Raw genomic sequence first — 20728 nt, 5'->3', positions numbered from 1 at the left:
CACTGCCAGCCTCCCTCTTTCAGTCATCCAAGACTTTGATATGTTCCCCAGGGCACAGAGGGAAAGGATGGGTCTCAGATCCAGAATCATCTCAGGAAAGGAGAGTGCTAATGGTTCTCATGCTGGTGTAGAGGAAGAAAAAAGGCTGACTACCATTGACCTGGTAGTTTTGTGAGGTTTTTTATTTTAGCAATTGCAGCCTAGTGAGTGGGCCTTCGCTCTGAAGACAATGACCTCTTACCCTAGTGTATTATCACCCTACCTTTCTCTTAAAGAGATATTGAACCTAAAAAAAAAAAATAGCCTTGAAGCACATTTTTGGCTTCAGTCTTCCAAACATAGAAATTTTTAGCTCTTTTACTGATGGGAACACTTAAGGCATCGAAGAGTTGGGTCACTGTCCACCAGAATCATCCCATACAATGCGTTTGAGTGACTGTATAGCTTCCATGGTTTTCTGTCTGGTTTATGAGGCCATATTGTTATATGCAAATACCAAATGCTAATTCATTACTCATCAGCAACTCTCAAAGCGTGTTCTAAGTAACATTAATTTTGAAAGAGAATCTATGAAAAAGGGATTTTGTGATTAGAAAAATTAGGGAAATGCCACATGCCATCTCCCCATCTTGGAGATTCATGGTGCACATTAACACAATAAAGGTTCTGAGAAGGCCTGTGGTAGAAGCCCATAAATATTTTTAATAAAGGATTTTTGTAATTTATTTGATCGGGAACTCTTTTGGGGGGGATAGTGGGGAGATCTCTGTTACTATCCTTTTGAATTGGTTTTCCAAAGACCAGAGTTTAGAAAATGCTGGTGTGGATACATTGTTAGGCAGTAGGAAAAAATCAGAGGGTCTGCCATACCAGATTGATTAATAGGGCAGATTGGTGCTGGAACTTGGATGATACTAACTGGGAGTTCCTTGATACCCCTGGATGTGTGGTATGTGTGGGTATGCCTGTGTGACCAGCCTCACAGGGTCTGCTTGTCATCTGTTTTGCCTTTTTCACGTTTTATCAAAGGTGTAACGTGGCTGGCGGATATCAGTTTGCATGATCCAGTCAGTATTTCTGTACTGGACGAAAGCCATGAACAGTGTAACCCAAAGGACAAAGCAGCCCGTGAAGTCTCTCAGCCACGAACTAGTGACAAGCTGGACAGCTTTGCAATACCAGAGAGTCTTGATCAGCACGTGACATTGGTTCCCAGCAAACTGAGGCTTGTCTGCCTAGCAGCCTTCATCCTTCAGAAATGCAAGGTAGGGCTATGGACTAGAAGACTAGACCTGGCTTGATCCACGGAAGAAAGACTTGTTTTGTTTATGCGAAATATCAGTAGTAATTAGTTCAGACACCAAAAAGAAAAGTTTTCCAATTTTGTGTTAAGATATCCTTTCAGTGGTTCTAAAATTATAGTGAAGAACTAGAGGTCAGTGATAGCCGTTATGTTCATCTTGAAATCTGCTCTAAGTATCTTTCCTGGGACTAATATTGGGAATGTTACAGGTGGCAGAAACATGTGGGGTGTTATGTAAATATAGGGACCTTTGTTCTTGTTTTTTAAAGAATCATAGTGTTTGTATATTTATTTGCTAGATTTATGTGATCATTTCCCATAGTATGTGGGAAAACAGAAGGTGGAAGGGCTTGAGAATGAAGCTTCAAGATTTACCGTATATGCAGAGCCCAGCTGGCTATTGCTGTATGTGGCGAGCCCTGAATGGATGGGAGGAACAGAGCTAAGGAACAGCCTCATTCTGAAGTATATTTGTTTTCCACAAACACGGAAACCTTGTTCAAGGTCATAGCTATGTCATTTTCCTTCTGACATTCATTGTAGAGTGGAGTATCAGAGTTATTTTTTCTTTTAATAATTCAAACTCTTTCACCTATGTTTCCAAATCAAGGCCAGTGTGACTATGTATTTCAGAGAAGTACTCATTTCAGTGTCACCTAATCTTAAAAACTTGTGTTTTTTTTAATTTTTTTTGTTTTGATTTCCTCTGTATATTGATGTAGTTTGAGAAAGACCAGAAGCTGATTGTCTTTTTCTCAAGTTGTGAGCTGGTGGAGTTCCACTACACCCTCTTCCTCCAGACCCTGCAGAGCAGCTCCGGGGCCCCAGCAGCAGTGCACTTACCATCTGCCTCCGTGCGATTAAAATTCCTGCGGCTGCATGGCGACATGGAACAGGAGGTGAGCATTCCCGCTTCTCACCATGCAGTGAAATAGCCTTCAGAGTGGAAAAGGGAACGAAAACCCAGTCCTGTCAAACTCATCCTCCAGGGTCAGCACGGGGTTGTGTCCTTCGCAGACCCCACGGGGCTAGGAAAGAATAAACCCAAAATGGGCAGCCCACTGGAGCTAGAAGTGGGTCACACTGCTTCGTGGATATGGGCGTGGGGTGGCTATTGTTCCCCGTTTGCTTTTGCTTCAGGAGCTGGGCCTTGTTGTTGCTGCTTGCTGGCCTCTTCCACCTGAGAGCGCTCACGGGCCCTAGCTTGGCCTGAACCTACCTCAACCAGCTGTTAAGGCAACAGAGTACCACTAAGTAGCTGGCACCAGGGAAGGGTTTTGCCTTTTTAGTACCCAGTGTGTAATTAGGGCTTGATGTCTTCAAATTAAGAGCATTAATGGAGCTAAATTGTGGATCCCATATGGTACTGCTGAGCATGACTGCTGTCATTGTCAACAAGATACAGAGCTTTCGCTCTTAACATTTTGGGTTGGGAGAGGGTACTGTGTACCAAGGGGCTTCAGGGTTTCAGCTCTTTCTTGGCACAAAGTAAGATTTTTGTTCACCAGTAAGAGTATATTTTCCTTATTTTAGGTAATTAGCTGTATAACTCTCATTCCATTACTTTTAACTAGGCCATCCGTTTAGAGGGTTGGGGTGGAATATGGGAGCTAGGTATACTTACAGGACTTGTGAAAGAAAGGTTGAGTAGGGCTTGGAAATAGGAGCCATCTTGTCCTAGAGGAGAGATTATCAAGCAGCTTAGAAAATTAAAGTGAAAATCAGAAATTGAAGTAAGATCAGCTAGACATACACTAACTAGAACTAGCTTAAAAATCGTAAAATTTTTTGCACTAAAGGGGACATTATAGGTTATCAAGTCCACCTTTTCTTTCTGTTTTTGTTTTTAATAATTAAGGAAATGGAGTCCCAGAAAAGTGAACTTGCTCAAGGTCATTCAAGGACACAGATTCTTCTTTACCACAAGATTATACAGAATTTCCTGTTAATTGCATTCTTTATTACCATTTGTTTTTGTTTTGTTATTCCCTCAGTTTACTAGTCCACTGGGCCTGTATTCACCAGAGGCATTTTGAAAGCTAGGTCTGAAGATAATGAAGGAGCTGGTTTTGGACTCAGAAGAATCTAGGAATTGTGAATGGATCATACTAAAGATCCAGTAGTTAAATTATTTCTACGTTGCCTTTAGAAATCACACCTTGTCTGACAGTATAGCAGGGCGGCCGGAGCCTAGCATGGTATTTACAACTGTGCACTGTGGGGGAGGACTGCTTGTGTTTTAATCATGGCTCTGCCATTCACTGGCTGTGACCGCAGGTAAGTATTCAACCTCTCTGTGCTGTTGTGAAGATTCATTGAGTTAATTCAGATAAAGCACTTAGCACAAGGTCTGGCACATAGTAAGTGCTCAGCAAGTGTTAGGTGCCATTATTATTGTTACCTCTATATCAGGAGTGGTTAGTTTGTTCGCAGTTCCCACAATACAGCCATTAAAAATGATCCTGGTAAGGACCGTTCAGCAAATTGGGCAGATGTTGTTGTCCTTTTGAGGGTCAGAGCACCGGCTCTGGAACACAACTCGCTGGGTTCAAATGTCAGTTCAGCCCTTTACTGTGTGTCCCTTAGGCAAGTTACTTAACCTCTTAGTGCCTCATTTCCTCATCTGGAAAATGGGGTGATAATAGCACCTGCTCGTAGGATGTTGAAAGGATTGGGTAATACTGATACATAAGGTGCTTAAGACCAGTATCTTTCTGGTACGTGGTAAAGAAGTAAGCACTCAGTAAATAGTGGCTGTTATTTTTATTATTCGGTGTGTTAAATAAGGTGTACCTACCTTGGGGTTCCAGCTGTGTGACAAGCTGTGCATGTGAAAGACCAGAATAACCCACAGCAAAACAGCTAAGTGGCTGGGCCAGAGTGGAAGGAAGGAGAGACCACTTTTTTCTCTTTTCCAAATTTTAAGTAATTTTATTTTTATTTGCTGCTGACAAATAGGTGTGACTAAGCCTCACCTGCTTGCAGCATTGTGACTTAAACACAATCAGAATTTAACCTTTGCCAGTTTATGCAGGCAGCCTTATAAGTGTACATACATACCCCTTGATCCAGCAAGTCTGCGTTTAGGAATTTACCCAAGGGAGTAATTAAGAATGTACACAATGATTTTTCTACAAACATGTTTATCATAGCACTGTTTATAATAACAAAAAATTGAAGACAACCTCAGTTGTGAATAATAAGGCATTGATCACATCAGTGATGATGTATCCATTCTGCTGAACACTGCATAGCCACGAGAGACAGTGTGGTTGTTGGATAGTTGTTGGCATGAGAAGATGTTCACATTCTATTGGCCCATGATAAGAGCATGCTAATTGTATAAATACTATGGTGCCATTTTTGAAGCAGACACAAACAGCCACGTATTTGGCCATGTTATACGTAGAAAGGGGATTCACAGAAGCATCAGGGTGTTACCAGGGCTGGTGGTTTGTTTTGAGTGGTGCAGTTCTTTTCTTCCTTTGACTTCAGTTCTACAGTTTAAATATTTAGTTTTTATAACTTTTAAATCTTTGTTAATTCTGTTTTTCAGTTGCTCTGTAGGAAAGGGGATAAAAATCAAAAGTTGGTTTTAGACCACTTGAAGGAAAATGTGTTTTAGGATAGGTTCTGAGTTTGGAACCCTGCTTGCGGCAGCCTGTGGCCTTTCCCTTCCCTGATCTTGGTAGTGACCGTTTCTGATGGATGTGTCCATCCTGCCATGTCTTATTGCTGCCCTTGAGGCTATGCTCCTTTGCCATAGCCTGAGAAGCCTAGTCCTGTAAGTTCAGGCTATTATTAGAAGATGGGAAAGGTCCACTTCTTGCTCTTTCCTGTGCCTAAAAATACCTGCACTGGTAGGAGATGAGAGAGTTGCAGGAACCTATACATACCTCACCTGAATTTGTCTCAGAGTTGTAAAGCACTATTTTTCTTTGTTTTTTGTAGGAGAGAACAGCAGTATTTCAGGAATTCTCGCATTCCAAATCGGGCGTCCTTCTTTGCACGGTATGTATCGTTCTGTACTCCAGTTGAAGGGGAAAGTCAGGTTGAAATACATCTGTGATGGTAGTGGTCATTTTTCACCTCTTGACGATTTGCCCAGGGGCCAGGCCCACAGGGAATACCAGAGGCCTCTTGGTGTGGTTGGTCTCTTTGCTGGTTTATCACCTGACTGTGCCACAGATAGCAGGCTGCCACTGTGGAGAAGACTTCGCAATTTGCTTACTAATAGTGGCAGCTGTTGGTCTGAAAACGTGTGAATCTTGGTGATTTCTACCCACCAAAAACTTGTAAATTACAGCTATCGGGAGTAATTAGAGCTGAGAAACTCTTTCCTCGACGAAATGACTCTACTTGCTTCTGCTCATCTTTTTTTACAGAAAAATAGATGCACTTGGGTGAATTTTATTTGCTATTGTCTAAAACTGCCATTTGCCCTACCATTTTCAGGGCCAGTTCATTCGGCCTCAGTCTTTGCAATCTCGGCTAACCGCCCCTCCAGCACAGCAGCTGACCTTTTTAATGCATATCTCTTGTGCTCTTTCAAGATTGGAAACTCACACCTTCTACAGTCCCCCCTCCCTGGGGATTCACTTTTCCATAGTTGTTGCTGTCTCCCAGGATTCAAATGCCTTCTCTGTCCGTGCCATCTTGGAAGACGTAACTTAATCCCCAACCAGTTATTCAAGAAGTCCCTGTATGTACAGTAATAAAATTGCACTATAAATTTAGTAAGTCCAGTGAACAGATGCTGAGTTGAGACAGTTAGATACTTGAATACCTGTCTAGGCCGCACTTAATGCAACTACTTTTTAAGGAAATTCTGCCTGCGTTCTGTTTTAAAGGGAGTAGAGACTGATGTCTTTCTAAATCATCTTAGAGTCCATGAGTGAGGGCTGCTTTGTTTCTTGTGTGTGTATATGTATGGCCATACACAAAAGGCTTACTGACTGACCTGCTTATCACAGCACTGATCCTCATGTATGTGGCAAACAGAAGCCCTGCTGACTCTCTGAGTAGCTGCAGTCAGATCCGAGACCACTTACTACTGGAATACTTGCCTCCCAAGAAGATTTGTGTCTCACCAGGTACCCCTTCCCTTTATGAAGCCATTCCACAAGTCAGATGCTTGTGTTTTTTCTAAAACTGTATCTTAAAATATCTGGTATAAAGTGAAGATGAGTCTAAATAATCTCCTTGTAAATACATTTGTCAAAAATCCTTATCATGTCCAGTAATACTTTCTGCACTCTGACCCTTACCTTTCAACCCACTTTCCTCCTCGCTCCCCACTCTTCAGCCAAACAGACCCCTCTTTCAGTTCCTTGAGTGTGTTATTTTTGCTTTTCCTGACTTTGGAGTCTTGGTACATGCTATTCCTTCTGCCTGGAACACCCCACCCTGACTTTAACCGCTCCTTAAAATTCAACTTAAATTTTACTTCTCCAGGAAAGTGGAGCTCCCAGAGCCCCAGCCTAGAGGGTTAAGCTGTTCCCTGTTAGGTACTCCCAGTGCACCCTGCATTTCTTTGTAACATTCATCACACTAAGTCTTTCCTCCCAATCAGGAGCTCCATGAGGACGGAGCTGTGTTTTTTTTGTTTACCAGTATGTGGCACAGCGAGCAGGCTCTCATAGTAGGCACTCAGTATTTGTGGTTTGAATGAACGGAGAGATGGGGCCTAAGAAATTCAGTATAGAGGACTACCAGTGTGTGCCTTTTTATAAAGCTAGAGGAGGGTTGAGATTCATGTGCTTGCTCATTGTCTGAAAAATGAATGTTAGAGATTGTCTATATTGGAACAGAAAGCAGTAGGAGTCTTTGTTTTGGAGTTTGAGTTAAGAATAGGAACAAGCTGTTTTGTCTTGGACCCTTAAGATGCTGTTGGGTTTATCTTTGGGAAATTGTTGAGGCTTCTAGTATGCAAATGTTTTACAGGCGTGGGGGAGCTTCATGTTTCAAAGAAAATTCCTCGTATCTGAAGTTCAGTTTTTTTTTTTTTTTTTGGTAGCTCTTCCTGGAACAAAAGATCATTCTTTTGAAATGTAATTTTCAGCGGGGTCAAAAGCATAAGATTACTTTGCTTGTTCTATCTGACAAGTTCCTGCATGCAAGTGATGTCAGCGAGACAAAGAAGGCCATTGACTTGGCAAAGCACATCATACATTAACACCGCTCCAGTCCTGGGTACTGTATCTGAAGCAAACTCTCACTTGCCCACAATCTGGCTTCTGTAAAACCTCTCGGTCCCTATTCATTTGCTTGTCTAGTTCATTTCCAGTACACTGATCCTCTGCCACACTGCCATCTCTTCTTTATTCTGCCGTGAAGAGTACTGGTTAAGAGCTGATGGGGCCTCACTTCTCTCCGCTCCTAAGCCAAGACATGAGCACAAGTCCCCAATGACGAGCAGTTATTCATTCACCCTCTCAGTGTTCCTGCTACTTCTGCCATATTTGTTTGCTTCAGCCTGATGCTTCTGGCGTCTGAGAGCTGCAGGGCACATCAGACACGCTGTAATAGATCATGCCTGGGCTAGGGGGGAGATATTGTCACTCTGCATCCTTTTAAGCAGCCTGTTGCGTGCCAGGCTATCTGAACGCTCTCCAGGAGCCTCCTTAGTGTTAATGAGGAACGAGGGCCACGTTAAGACAAGGCAGATGGAGAACTGGCTTCTTTTGATAAAGAGCAATCATGTCGTTGTTAATTGTTCTGTGAGGACTTTTCCCCCTTTATACTGTACCTTTTGCCATTTTGATTTATCATCTTAAAGGCCTTTTAATGAGGCCAGAAGACTGAATGTCTGTATGAAAATTTGGTGATTGTGGTATAATGACACAAAAGCCCACAATGACCGTTTCCTTTTCTGTTAGAAAGTTTCCTCCTCTACCCATTTTCCTCCCTGCTTTATCTTTTCTATTATTTGTAACAGTTAAGGGTGTGTCTGTGTTTCATTTTACAAAATCTTAAAGGAAGGACCTTTTTAATTGTATGCAACTCTTAGGACCTGATGCGTAGATTTGTACACTGTGGGTATAAATGCTTGACCATAGTGAGATAAAGTAGAGGCAAAGGTAAAAGGGTAGTTCGGGCAGGAGATACCACCAGTTAGTAGAAGATGAGAAGTCTTCACACATCTGAAATATAATTTTGTGTGCTCTAGAAAATTAGATCTAGGAAAAAGCCACGATAAGTAAGGAGTTAGGGATTAGCAGGCAGGAAGTATTTGAAAGTTCAAAGCCCACTTGCCCAAATAAAATGAAGAAATCAAAGGAGTAAGATAAAACACAGTAGATTGTCTACAAAATAATGTTTTCTCCGGCTTATAGTGAGGAACAGAAACCCTGGTGGAGTAGTGGTTAAGTGCTATGGCTGCTAACCAAGAGGTCGGCAGTTCGAATCCGCCAGGCACTCCTTGGAAACTCTATGGGGCAGTTCTACCCTGTCCTAATGGGTCGCTATGAGTCGGAATCGACTTGACGGCAGTGGGTTATATTGAGGAACTCACCCAAAGTCAAAGGAAGGAAGCCTGGTTTTTAATATCATTTTTATATTTATGAACTGATAAAAAAAAATACCACTGAGTGGCTGGAAAATGGTATTTCCATATCTGGTTTTAAGGCTGACAGAGGCTCTCTTTTGGTACACGTGGCTCCCTCTGGTTGTCCCTGAATAAATGAAATACTGTAACCTTTTCCCAAAAAAATAGAGAAATTTCCAGTTTCACCTAGGACTTGCCAATTGATTATCCATTGGAATCTGCCTTCTTGACTGCCCGGCACACACTTCTTTTTCAGAAGATACTGGAATCACCTGTGCTGCTTTCCGTCGCCTTCCCTTTCTCTTCTTCTGCTTGAAACACACTGTTACGTCTGTGCAGTTCTTAATTTCCTCTCCTCCTAGGGAATTTCCACTGTGCCAGGAGGCTAGGAGACAAAGGAGATGAGGCCGTCAGAGTCAGAAGAATGTCAGTTCACTGCCCCAAATAAATTTAGACTTTCTTGCTTTTCTCTGGGGTATGCTTTTTACGTAAAGTTTATCTTTTCTATTTTATTTCATTTGTGTTAATGGAAAGATCATTTGGAGATTGTTTGCTGTTTACTCAGTTACACTAACTCATGTTGCCAGTTTTTTGGCGGCTCCAGCCAAGATCTCTCGCCTCTGACAGCTTCTGCATTCTCTCCTTCCTCCTCTGATTACGCAGCCCAATCTGTCACCCAGACAACAGGGGCCTGTACCCTGCTGATGGCTTTCCACACACAGCAATAATGACTTTTGGCAGGCCGGGAAGGCGTCAGAGGCGAGTTTGCTGCGTCCCTTGCTCAGAGAGCCGGCAGGCCCCCTCTCCCTGTTAGTAAAAGCACTTTGTGAGGTTCTTGGGTAAATAAATGAGTCATTTTAATCCAACTGACAGGCTGGCACCTGAGCAAGCTGCCTTCCATCTGTACTCCTAGGTCTCATGGAGGCAGCCAATTGTCATGCCTAAGGCCTTCAAGGCCTCTCCGTTGAGTGTCTTTCAGAACTGACTTTAGTGATTCTTTTGCCCTAATTAGACTGAAGTAATAAAATTGGGCTGCATCTAAGTTCTAATGGTGGGTAGAGAACCAAAGCCTTTGCTGAGTCTTCAGGAAGGCCACAATTTCCCGTTAATCTGGTGCAGCTGGCTGACAGAGGTCCAGGAAGACAGAACAGTCTCCTGGATCTTTGTGGTACTCTACCCAGGTGCAAGTGAATGGGGTGTGATGCGGGGAGACTGAAGAGGTATTTAAATCACTGCCTAATTACTCCTGTACCAGTCCTTATTTCATCATGAATTGTAGTGCAGGTAGTCTCCAACTTATGACATATTTGAGTCATGACAAACTGCACTTATAACTGCCTTTTTTTTTAACATCTTATCGTTAGTAATATGGACTACATACAGTGTTGCAGTGCATAATTTGCTGATGTTATTTGAAGATGTTCAAAGATCAGATTTATAAAGGTACTGGTTTATAAGGAAGTACCTGACTTGTATCAGAACCAACTTATGACAGAGCCATCAGAACAGAACCCCGTTTAAGTCAGGGACTACCTGTACTTAGATTTATAACTGTCAGAACACTTTTCGCATACACTGTCTCATTTGATCTTCACAACAACTCCATGAGATAAATAGAACAGTTCTTATGGCATTTTATAGATGGGTAAACTGAGGCTCAGAGAGTTGAGTTGACATGTCCAGATGGCACAGGGGCTAAAGTGCTCGGCTGTTAACCAAAAGATCAGCAGTTCAAACCCACCGGCTGATCCATGGGAGAAAGATGTGGCAGTCTGCTTTCGTAAAGATTTATAGGCTTGGAAACCCTATGGGGCAGTTCTACTCTCTCCTATGGGGCTGCTATGAGTTGGAATCTGCTCGATGGCAGTGGGTTAGTAAAGTGACACTGAAGTGGGTAGTCCTGTCCTCTCTCTTCCTATACCAGGAATGTTATCCCTTCCCCTCATTCTACATGATAGCCTAGGTGAGAATAGAAGTATTTGAAGAATTAGCTGAATTAAATGGAAATGGAGAAAGCAAGACGAATAGGCAGTAGTTGGCTGTCATTTACCCCCTGCCAACAGAAGAAGTAATGGAAGCAGGGTCAGAGATTGTCTCTTATCCACCTGTCCTGAGTGAGATCACCCAGGTGGGAGATAGAATGTTGAATGATCGTGATGAGGGGCTGCTGGCATTCGTTGTAACTCACGACTTCAGCACGCTTGTGCTACAGTGAGTTTCATGAACGTCAAATGCTATTTTAGAGTTTTATCTGTGTTTCTTGGTTGAATTTACTGAATTGAAGAGCATTAAATTTTTTACAAAGCCTGTCTGTAAAGCTCAGGCAGCCCATTGTCTACAGGCATCTCTTACTCTGCAGAGGACTTAAATAAAAAAATCATTTCTTAACAAGAGCTTAGCAGATTGAAGAACCCATCAGTTTTTCTAAAGACATCAGCCGTGGTTAGTATAGAAAGCAGCTCCTGCCCCCCTTTAGATAGTTCCGAACTCTAAATTGTGTTCTCAAAGATATCAACCCTGGGATATCCGCCTTCAGCTTTTCAGGGCACGTGGGAGCTGTCTGGAAACACTTTGTGGGTGGTTGACGTACTCTTAGTACATTAAATTTCTGCTACACTCTTAATAAATGCAGCTTTGCCATCGATCAAAGGAAACCAGCAAATCTCAGGCGTAGTCAATAAAGGTAGACAAATCCTGACATACCCTCAGTGGTGTTTCTGGGTTAGTTAGAGGAATGGTGGGACAGTGTATTCCCATAGCCCTGACCCTGACCCTGACCCTGACCCTGACCCTGACCCTAGGGGATACAAGGGGTGATTGTTGTACAAGCTTCTTACAGAAACTTTGTGGAGTTTGGATTTTTTTTTTCCTTGAAAAGCCTATACTCACTAGGAACCCTGTTTTTGTTTTTGTTTTCCATTGAGTCGATTCTGACTCATAGCGACCCTGTAGGACAGAGTAGAACTGCCCTATAAAGTTTCCAAGGAGCACCTGGTGGATTCGAACTGCTGACCTTTTGGTTAGCAGTTGTACCTCTTAACCACTATGCCACCTGGGTTTCCTTTAGTGGTACTTAAAAAAAAATTGGTGGTTGTGGGGCTCTTCTTTACAGAAGAATGCCAACTATTAGTGGAAGGAAGGAATGATAGACTAGAAAGCCATCATTTTGTAGCCATTAAGATAACCAGTGATACAAAGAGTATCAATAGATGCCAAAACCATTGGGCAAAAGGTTTTGGGAACCAGGATATTTGCACGATCTCAAAGTCTCACTCCCCAGATTACTTATTAATTTCAAAGGAGAAAGGTACCTCTCAGCAGAGAGAGCTGATAGACGCCACTTTACTTAGGTGGCTGAACATGGCATTACCAGTAGCCAAGCACATGCCCTGGTGTGCCTCCTGGTGCAGTGTGGTGGAAGGGCACACCGCCTGTGCCCAGCTCCTGCCACAGTGTTTACCTGAATCCAACATGAGGAGACAATTAGGCAAATCGAGACCGTGGGTTTTTTTTCAAGATACCTGGTCTCTTCAAAAACAACGATCATAAAAGACTAAATAAAAGATAAAGGTACTGTTCTAGATTAAGGAAAAAAATTGAATATGGACTGTTTATTAGAAAATGTTATTCAGTGTTAAATTTCTTAGGTATAATAGTGGTATTGTGGTTATGTAGAAGACTGTCTTTTTACTTAGGAAATACATGCTAAAATATTCAGAGGTGAGATATCCTGGTATTTGCAACTTTCAGATGGTTCAAAAAAAAAATAATGTGTATATAGAGAGAAAAAGAACAAGCAGATTTGCCGAAGATTAGCAGTTGATGAAGGTAGATGAAGGATATACTGGTGCTCATTGTACTGTTCTTCTCACTTTTCTGTAAGTTTAAATTTTTATAAATGAAAAGATGAGGGAAAATGGTATACGTTCATTGTAAAAGAAAAACAAAGCAAACGATACAGAAAAATACAAAGAGAAAAGTAAAACACCCCAAATTCCTCCACCCAGAGATAACCATAGTTGACATTTTTGGTGAACTCCTTTCCAGATATTGGTTCTCAGCTCATCTCCTTACTGATACTTTGATCCATCTGTCCATCTGTCTATTTGATATCTTCTGGTTTGTTTTTATTTTTGTTATGTGTCCTTTTAAAAAATTTTTTTCGTTTGATTTTTTTGTTGAAGAAACCATATCATTTGTCCTATAGAATGTCACAATGAGTCAGAATGAACTCGATGGCAGCGGATTTGTTTTTTTGTTTTTTAATAAAATGTCCTCCATTCTGGATTTGGCTAATTGTATCCTTGTGGTGGTGTTTAACATGTGCCTCTTTCTCCCATAAAGCAAAAAAAAAAAAACCCACTGCCAGTGAGTCAATTTCGACTCGTCGTTGTTGTTAGCTGGCATTGAGTTGCTTCTAACTCACAGCAGTGCTATGTAGAACAGAATGAAACACTGCATTATCCTCACAATCGTTGCTATGCCTGAGCCCATCGTTGCAGGCACTGTGTGATTCCATCTTGCTGAGGGTCTTCCTCTCTTTCACTACGCTGCTACCAAGCATAATGTCCTTCTCCGGGGACTGTTCCCTCATAATAACATGTCCAAAGTACATGAGATAAAGTCTCAGCATCCTCACTTCTAAGTAGCCATCTGTCTGTACTTCTTCCAAGACAGATTTGTTTGTTCTTCTGATAGTCTCTGGTATATTCAGTATTCTTCACCAACACCATAATTCAAAGGCATCAGTTCTTCTTCAGTTTACCTTATTCGTTGTCCAGTTTTGTCATGCGTGTGAGGTAAATGAAAATACCATAGCTTGGGTCAGGCGCACCTTAGTCCTCAAAGTGACATCTTTGCTTTTTAACACTTTAAAGAGGTCTTTTGCAGCAAATTTGCCCATGCAATACATCATTTGATTTCTTTACTGCTGCTTCCATGGGCATTGATTGTGGACCCAAGTAAAACGAAATCCTTGACAGCTTCAATCTTTTCTCCATTTATCATGATATTGCTTACTGGCCCAGTTGTGAGGATTTTTTGCACTGACTCTCTACATTACCGTGCATGGTGACCTAAATATATATACACATACACACAAACACCCCTTGCTGTCGAGTCGATTCTAACTCGAAACAACCCTATAGCGTAGAGTAGAACTGTCCCATAGGGTTTCCAAGGAGCAGCTGGTGGATTCGAACTGCTGACCTTTTGATTAGGAGCCAAGCTCTTAACCATAGGTATATAAATAAAAACCCGTAGCCATCAAGTTGATTTTGACTCATAGCAACCCTGTAGGACAGAGTAGAACTGCCCCGTAGAGTTTCCAAGGCTGTAAATCTTTACGTAAACAAGCTGTCACATCTTTATCCTACAGAGCGGCTGGCTGGTGGGTGTTCGAGCTACCTAGTAGCTGAGTGCTTTAACCACTTTGCCACCAGGGCTCCATTTATATGTGTGTGCATGTTGTGTGTGTTGTATTTAATTTATTGCAGTCATTCTTTTTGTTCAGGTTGTTCCATCTTTGGCCAGTGAAGAGTCCCTCAAGTTGTTTTTTTTTTTTTTGTATATGATTTGCATTGATCGTTGTAGGCTTTCTTGCTTTCAGGTATGACAAGATGTCCTGTATATTTCTTGTTCCAGGCTCTGATTCTGCTGAACGAGAAACGGAATTTTAAAGCCACAGTCTGGGTGTGGGAGTATTCATTGCTTGGGTTCACATTGCTTCTAGACCTTTTCATTAGATAGAGCTAGGAAACAGGAATTTTTTATTTCCAGTTTAATTTTGAAATTGTGGTGTTTTTACTTAAAACATTTTATATTTGAATCTGTTTTCTCTTACGCTGAAAGTCTTGGTTCCTAATAACATTAACATAATTGCTTTAATGATATTTAATTGCTCTATCTTTAAATGTATGTAATAGTTTTAAAATAACAGTATTGGTATTATCATCAAAGGTAAGTTCATTGAATACAGCTTAAGTTTTCTTCATGGTTCTTTTTGTCCTCAGGACAAGGACTCTTAAAATCACCTGAAATAATTCTCTGTGTGATAACGTCACCAACTTGAATACAGTTAGGCTCATTTGTTTTTAGTTTTTAGAGATTGGCATGCTTTTTTAAATTTAATTTTCTTTTTAATTATGCCAGAACTTTTACATGATCTCAGAGTCAAAATTATAAAGGTTCATTAAAGGAAATCTAGCTTCTATCCCTGTCACCCTGCCTTCTGTTCTCTCCCTCCCTCTATAGGTAACTATTTTCGTAAGTTTTGGGGTTTATCCCTCCATTATTTCATTTTGGAATATAAGCAAATGTATTTGTAGTTCCACCATTTCTTACACAAATGCATACTGTGCACACCCGAAATATACCCTAGAGATTCTCTACATCAGTACATAGACATCCTTGTTCCTTTATTATATGGTGTATTCCCATGTTTTATTCAGTCTGTCTCTTGGGGATGGGCATCGGGGTTATTTCCAGACTTGGAATTGCAAATAATACTGAAATGAATAGCATTGTGAACATTTTATATTTTTGCCAGTTTATCTTTGGAATAGATTTCTAGAAGTGAGATTGCTCGGGTCAGAGGGCAAGTACATATGTAATTTTGCTAGATATTGCCAAATTCCCCTCCGTAAGCATTTGTGCCATTTGGCATTCCCACCAGCAGTGTATGAGAGATACAGCAACATTTTTTATGGTAGAACAAAGTTCTGTGTCATGTGGCCTTTAGAAAATTAAAGTGGACTTGGATTTGAGGGTTACGTCCATCTCTTAGCCGTGTGTCCCTGGACCTGTGTGTCTGAACCTTGGTTTCCTCACCTGTTAAATGGGGATAGTAATAGTACCTATTACTTAGAGTTGTTTGGAGGATTAGTTTTAAAAAATGCAGGTAAACGTTCAGCAGTGTCTCGAGTGTAGTGCCTGCTCAGTAAATGTTGAATGTGGGTATTCTTGTTATGACTTAAGTTTGGAGATGAATGCTGAGTGCAAATTTACTGATAAAGACTGGGGGGTTCCAGTTTTCTAGTCTCTGTCAAAATGGCCAGAAATACAGCAGAGAATGTTTGCTCTTTAGGTGGCAACAAGCTGAAAAGAAACAATAAATCTCCATTGCTTTTATAGTTTTTTTACCTCTCTAGTTAAGTCTCTGAAGTGGTTAATGGGTTTGGCCTACATTCTAATTCAGCTGTCAGAAGAGACTGGGCATGACTTGATACTTCTTGCTCTCTGAGGTAACAAACAAAGTCCTCAGTAAATACTTTGCAACTCACCGCCCCCACTGCATACCTTGAAGGATTATCTTCTAGAAGTATTCCTCAAGGTCATGCGGTTTTTTAGGCATTGCTGATAGCCATGGGTTGGGAATAATAATCCATGAATTTATGCATCAAGTGGTTTTCCAGATAAAATGTAAAAGTGGTAAAACATACTAGAAGTTTTCAGAATTCTTACATGACACAACTGGTAATTAGTGTTTAAATTCTTGAATAGAAGACCCTCCCAAATATGGGCTTTTCTAACCTGCAGATTGTTTTTCCAATGAAGGGGTTATGACTGCCTCATCAATGGGTTCTGTAGTGCTTTTCCCTAAATCACAGTTTTTAATCACAAGTGGACTTTGGTTGGTCCATGAACCCCCTGAAATTGTATGCAAAATTGTGTGTTTGTATGTGTGTGTGTTTTGCTTTTTATGTGTGTATTCAGGCAGTGAACCCCATGGTTTTCATTGGATTATCAAAGAATTCGTGATCCAAAAAAGGTTTAGAAACACAGTCCTAAACTGTATTCTTTTCTGTTTTGAAGGACGTTGCAGCTCGGGGCTTAGATCTCCCTCAAGTCACTTGGATTGTTCAGGTAATTTTTTAGTTGTTAAGGTGTGAGCTCGAGGCAGGAGTATATGATCATGAGTAGATACTTTGGCTTTAAGTAGAATAATTACTATCACCCGCTTGGGTGTTGCCCTGGTAACCAGGCAGTAAGCAGCCTTATCTGCACAATTCTCCTGACATCCTTCCTTTACCTAGCCCACCTAACCGCTGCAGCAGAACAGCCAGAACGTGCAGTCGTATAAGGGAGGTGGCAGGCTCTCTTGTTCCCAGACTAATGCCTGTCACAAACGCAAGTTTCAACAATCTGAAAATAACGGAAATTACCCAGGCCCCTGGGAGGCTTCGCTGTGTCCAGAAGGAGATGGCTCAGCTGTCCTGAGAGCTGTGTCCATGTACATTGACCTGCAGGGAGCAATTAAGTTCCTGACAGCATCTTACACATACCTCCAGCCTCTAGACACTTTGCCAGAGGGTACAGGTGTTAGCACTGGAGTCTAGTGGTTTTAGTTTTGTTTTTTATTTTGGTTAGTCTACTGAGTGGTATTTTTAAGCCCCATCTCTGTGGGGGCCAGGGAACACGTGCCCTGTTTACGTGAGTCATGGTTTATTCACATTTTAATAAAAAAAAAAATCTGATTTGCTCATCACAGACGATTACTTTGGGACTAGAGGGCATTGTTTCTTCTTTCTCACTGGTAAAAAGGCAAATTAAAGATCAGAAGGCAAGGATAATTTTTATATATGATAGGCCAGACACGCAAAAATGATCATTTAGAGCCTTCTTACATTGTGACTATTGACTAGTTTAATATACCTGGCCTCCCATATAGTATATTCATCTTGGCCCTCTGATCTTCAATTCATGTAGCAGCAAAGAAAAAAGGAAGAATATACATGTTCAATTAGCTGTAATGATGATGAAGTTATTGCCATAAAAAAAAAAAAATTGCCATAGATACCATAAAATGTTACACATAATTCATTCTGCTGAGTTATAGAGTCTGCCTGTTTCCCTGAGTCAGGAATACTGTCCATGGGAGCAGGCATGTCCTTGCCTCTCAACTGCATTGCAACTCATCTCAATCGAGACTGTGTCACAGCAGCCAGGTGGTGGGGACTAGCTCCTGGAGCCTACTCTTGTGGCAGGCAGCAGAGATGAGCTCAGTAGTCGGCCCCCGTCATCTCGGCACTATCCAGTGTCCTCACCTGCTTCATTCCCACTGCTTTGTCTACCAAGGAAGCAGGCCAAGGTCATGCGGTCATCCTGGAGAAATTCACCCCCACCTGCCTACCTTTTCATCCTCGCTCAGACATCGCAGTGAAAAGATGCAAATAGGAAAATGAAGAGACCTGTGGAGAAATAAAATTAAAAAGGAGTTATTGGGAAAAGGAGATGTCTCGTTTACCTGAAAATTGGCCACCGTTCACTTTTGCATGTCAGAGCCTTGTTATTTCCAATGAAGCCAGGAGTTTCAGGGTTGAGTGACTTCTTGCGATTGTCTTAGAGTAACCATAGCATCAGGATTTAATTCTTGGGATACCTGGAGGCAGGTGAGGGGTATTGCACTTCCAATTAATGGCAATCCCTTGATCTATGAATGCCTTCATTTTTGTTACCCTTTTTAGTACAACGCTCCATCTTCACCTGCAGAATACATCCACCGGATTGGAAGAACCGCCCGGATTGGCTGCCATGGGAGCAGCCTGCTCATTTTGGCTCCATCGGAGGCAGAATATGTCAACTCGTTGGCTTCTCACAAAATCAAGTGAGTCAGAAACCTGAACGGGGTTTCTGCTGATCTCACCTAATTAACTTTGTCGCTTTTTACAGTGGATGGGCCTTGTAAGCTGACGAAGAACGATTAACCCTTGTGATCCCTAAATGAGTCCCAGGATAGCCAGTGGCAAAAACTAAAACCCTTAATACCATCAGCACGTGACAATTTTCATCGCGTTGCCAGACTAAGTAGTAGAACAATCTGTTGTACTTTGTTTTTCTTTGAGATAGAGGTCTGTGTTTCATTTCTCTTACTGTAAAATAAGTATGCACAACCTTCACAGCCACCTTCTTGAAGACCTTTTTTTATTCACAACTTTTATTCCTTGCAATTCACGATTTGTATCTTTAAAGTTGATTTTTCTCTTGAAATGTTAATACTTTTTACTCATCACACAACTTCCCTCCCCCGGAAAAATAAACCCAGGGGACGGATAGTTTAGGGGTAGTTGAAATATATACTATACATTCGCGACCAGTGCCTTCCAGCCACCATTTTGTACGCACACAACCAGATGGCAGCACCTCACGTTCCCCTGAATCAGGCCCCAGATTCCAGCCTGGGCCAGCAGACTAAACTGAGTGCCATGGGAGTGCACAGAAGCTTAGTCAGGGCCTGCCATCAAACTGTGTGTGTCTCACTTAGGAAACACAAAACAAAGCACACATACAGAGCAACATATTTTCCTGGCCAGGAGTAAGTGTAATGAAACCAGAAACAATTTACCTGGGCCACAGAATGAACTTGCATTGTCATGTTTTCCTAAAATCTCCAGCACCTGAAGCATGAGTTCTAATATTGGACTTCTAAAGGCATGCTGTTTTCCTAAAACACAGAGCTGAAAAACTCATTGCATTATATGTCTGAATCGGCCAAAGAAACAGTATGGAGACCTGATCTGGGAGGGTCTGCAGCACTAAGTACAGGCCACCACTTGGAAGAGCTGTGTGTGGCAGTCCCCACCAGGCCCTTCCATGTTTCTACCTGCAGAACTCTCATTCTCACCCTAGTAAGACTTCTCAAAACTCTTTCAAGGTTGTTAGTGTGAAGAATTAGGGACTGAGGCTCATTCAGAAAATATGTTTTGTGCTCTTCAGGGTTGGGGAGGCAGGAACATGTTTCTGGTGGATCAGGTAAAAATTTCAAGTGGCTAAAATAAAGATGATTTGGGTTTCCCTTTTATTTAATGTGGCTCTTAGTTACAATTTATCAATTGAAAGAGTAGTTTTTATTTGTTTCAGGAAGATGTACCTGTTTCATCTTGTTTGTGAGAGAAGTCTTATATAGATCAATCAGTCAATCACTGTTCACCAAGAGCTTTATCTCCAGCTGGATTCTGTGTTCCCTGAGGCTGGAGGTGACTGGCATTTCTCTTTTCAGTGTCTAGGCTGACACCCTGTCAGGAAGGTATACTCCAGAAATACTGGTGGAATTAAAATGAAAGGTCATTGGCATAGCCCTTTCTCTTTTCTTGCCTTATCCTGTTTCCATTTGGCCTAAAACCCGTCACAATTTGGTAGCTTCTTTCTCTGTCACAGAGGGATTTGTATACATATAGAAAGCATTTTCAGAATTTTGATTTGTCTTCCCACAATAGAAAATTTTGTCACTGCACCTTAGCAGTCTATCACTCTACAGCTTCTTTTCCTTCTCCTCTTGTCCTCGAACTACAAATTCCTATCCTCTCATTCTGCTGGCAGCTCTCTGGATGCCTCCCATGCTTGCTGACGTTAACATGATCTCCTCAGAAGAATGAGGGCAATGACAGTTATGAAGACAAATGATAATTTTCCAAGGCCAGAGTTAACATCATAAGCTCCTCTATCTTTCTCTGCTTTCTTAATTTTTCTTTAATACACCCATTTAGGTTGATTCCTGTGAAGGGCTCAAATATAAACCTAAAACTGAAAAGAGTGAATGACAATTAGCATAAACACTATTAGCAAGCCAACTGTATTTTAAAGATATAAAAAGTAAGATCATCCTCTGTGATGATCTCATCTGGAAAAATAGTATGCTACTATTGGTGTGAAATTCAACATGATTTTCGCATTAAAAAGAAGGAGACACCTCAGTTATCCTAATGACTTTGGCTTGGAGAGAAAGTTGAAAAGGATAAAGATAGGAAAGTACTGAGAGGAAAAAAAATTGATCTCTTGGAGGGGGAATATAGAGGATGGTTAAAGAGCATTCATTTAAGGAGATAAAGGGTCGTGTCCTAGTTTGTTCTTGCGTATTTCTGCTCTGAAAACTCACCTATTGA

The 20728-nt window shown here is 41.4% G+C and overlaps 1 protein-coding gene across 1 annotated transcript in view; it reads left to right on the top strand.

Annotated features, from left to right (window-relative positions):
- Window positions 1–20728, top strand: part of DDX31 (DEAD-box helicase 31) — an 84157-nt gene that overhangs the window by 25706 nt on the left and 37723 nt on the right. The window contains 5 exon segments of the mRNA XM_049895142.1: window positions 1030–1265; window positions 2026–2202; window positions 5255–5314; window positions 16662–16712; window positions 18314–18453. Coding sequence (XP_049751099.1) covers window positions 1030–1265; window positions 2026–2202; window positions 5255–5314; window positions 16662–16712; window positions 18314–18453 — 664 coding nt within the window.

Source organism: Elephas maximus, chromosome 9 (assembly GCF_024166365.1).
Source record: "Elephas maximus indicus isolate mEleMax1 chromosome 9, mEleMax1 primary haplotype, whole genome shotgun sequence".
In the NCBI taxonomy this organism is placed as follows: domain Eukaryota; kingdom Metazoa; phylum Chordata; class Mammalia; order Proboscidea; family Elephantidae; genus Elephas; species Elephas maximus.
Note: the sequence above shows the minus strand (reverse complement) of the source record. Positions and strands in the feature narration are given on the sequence as shown.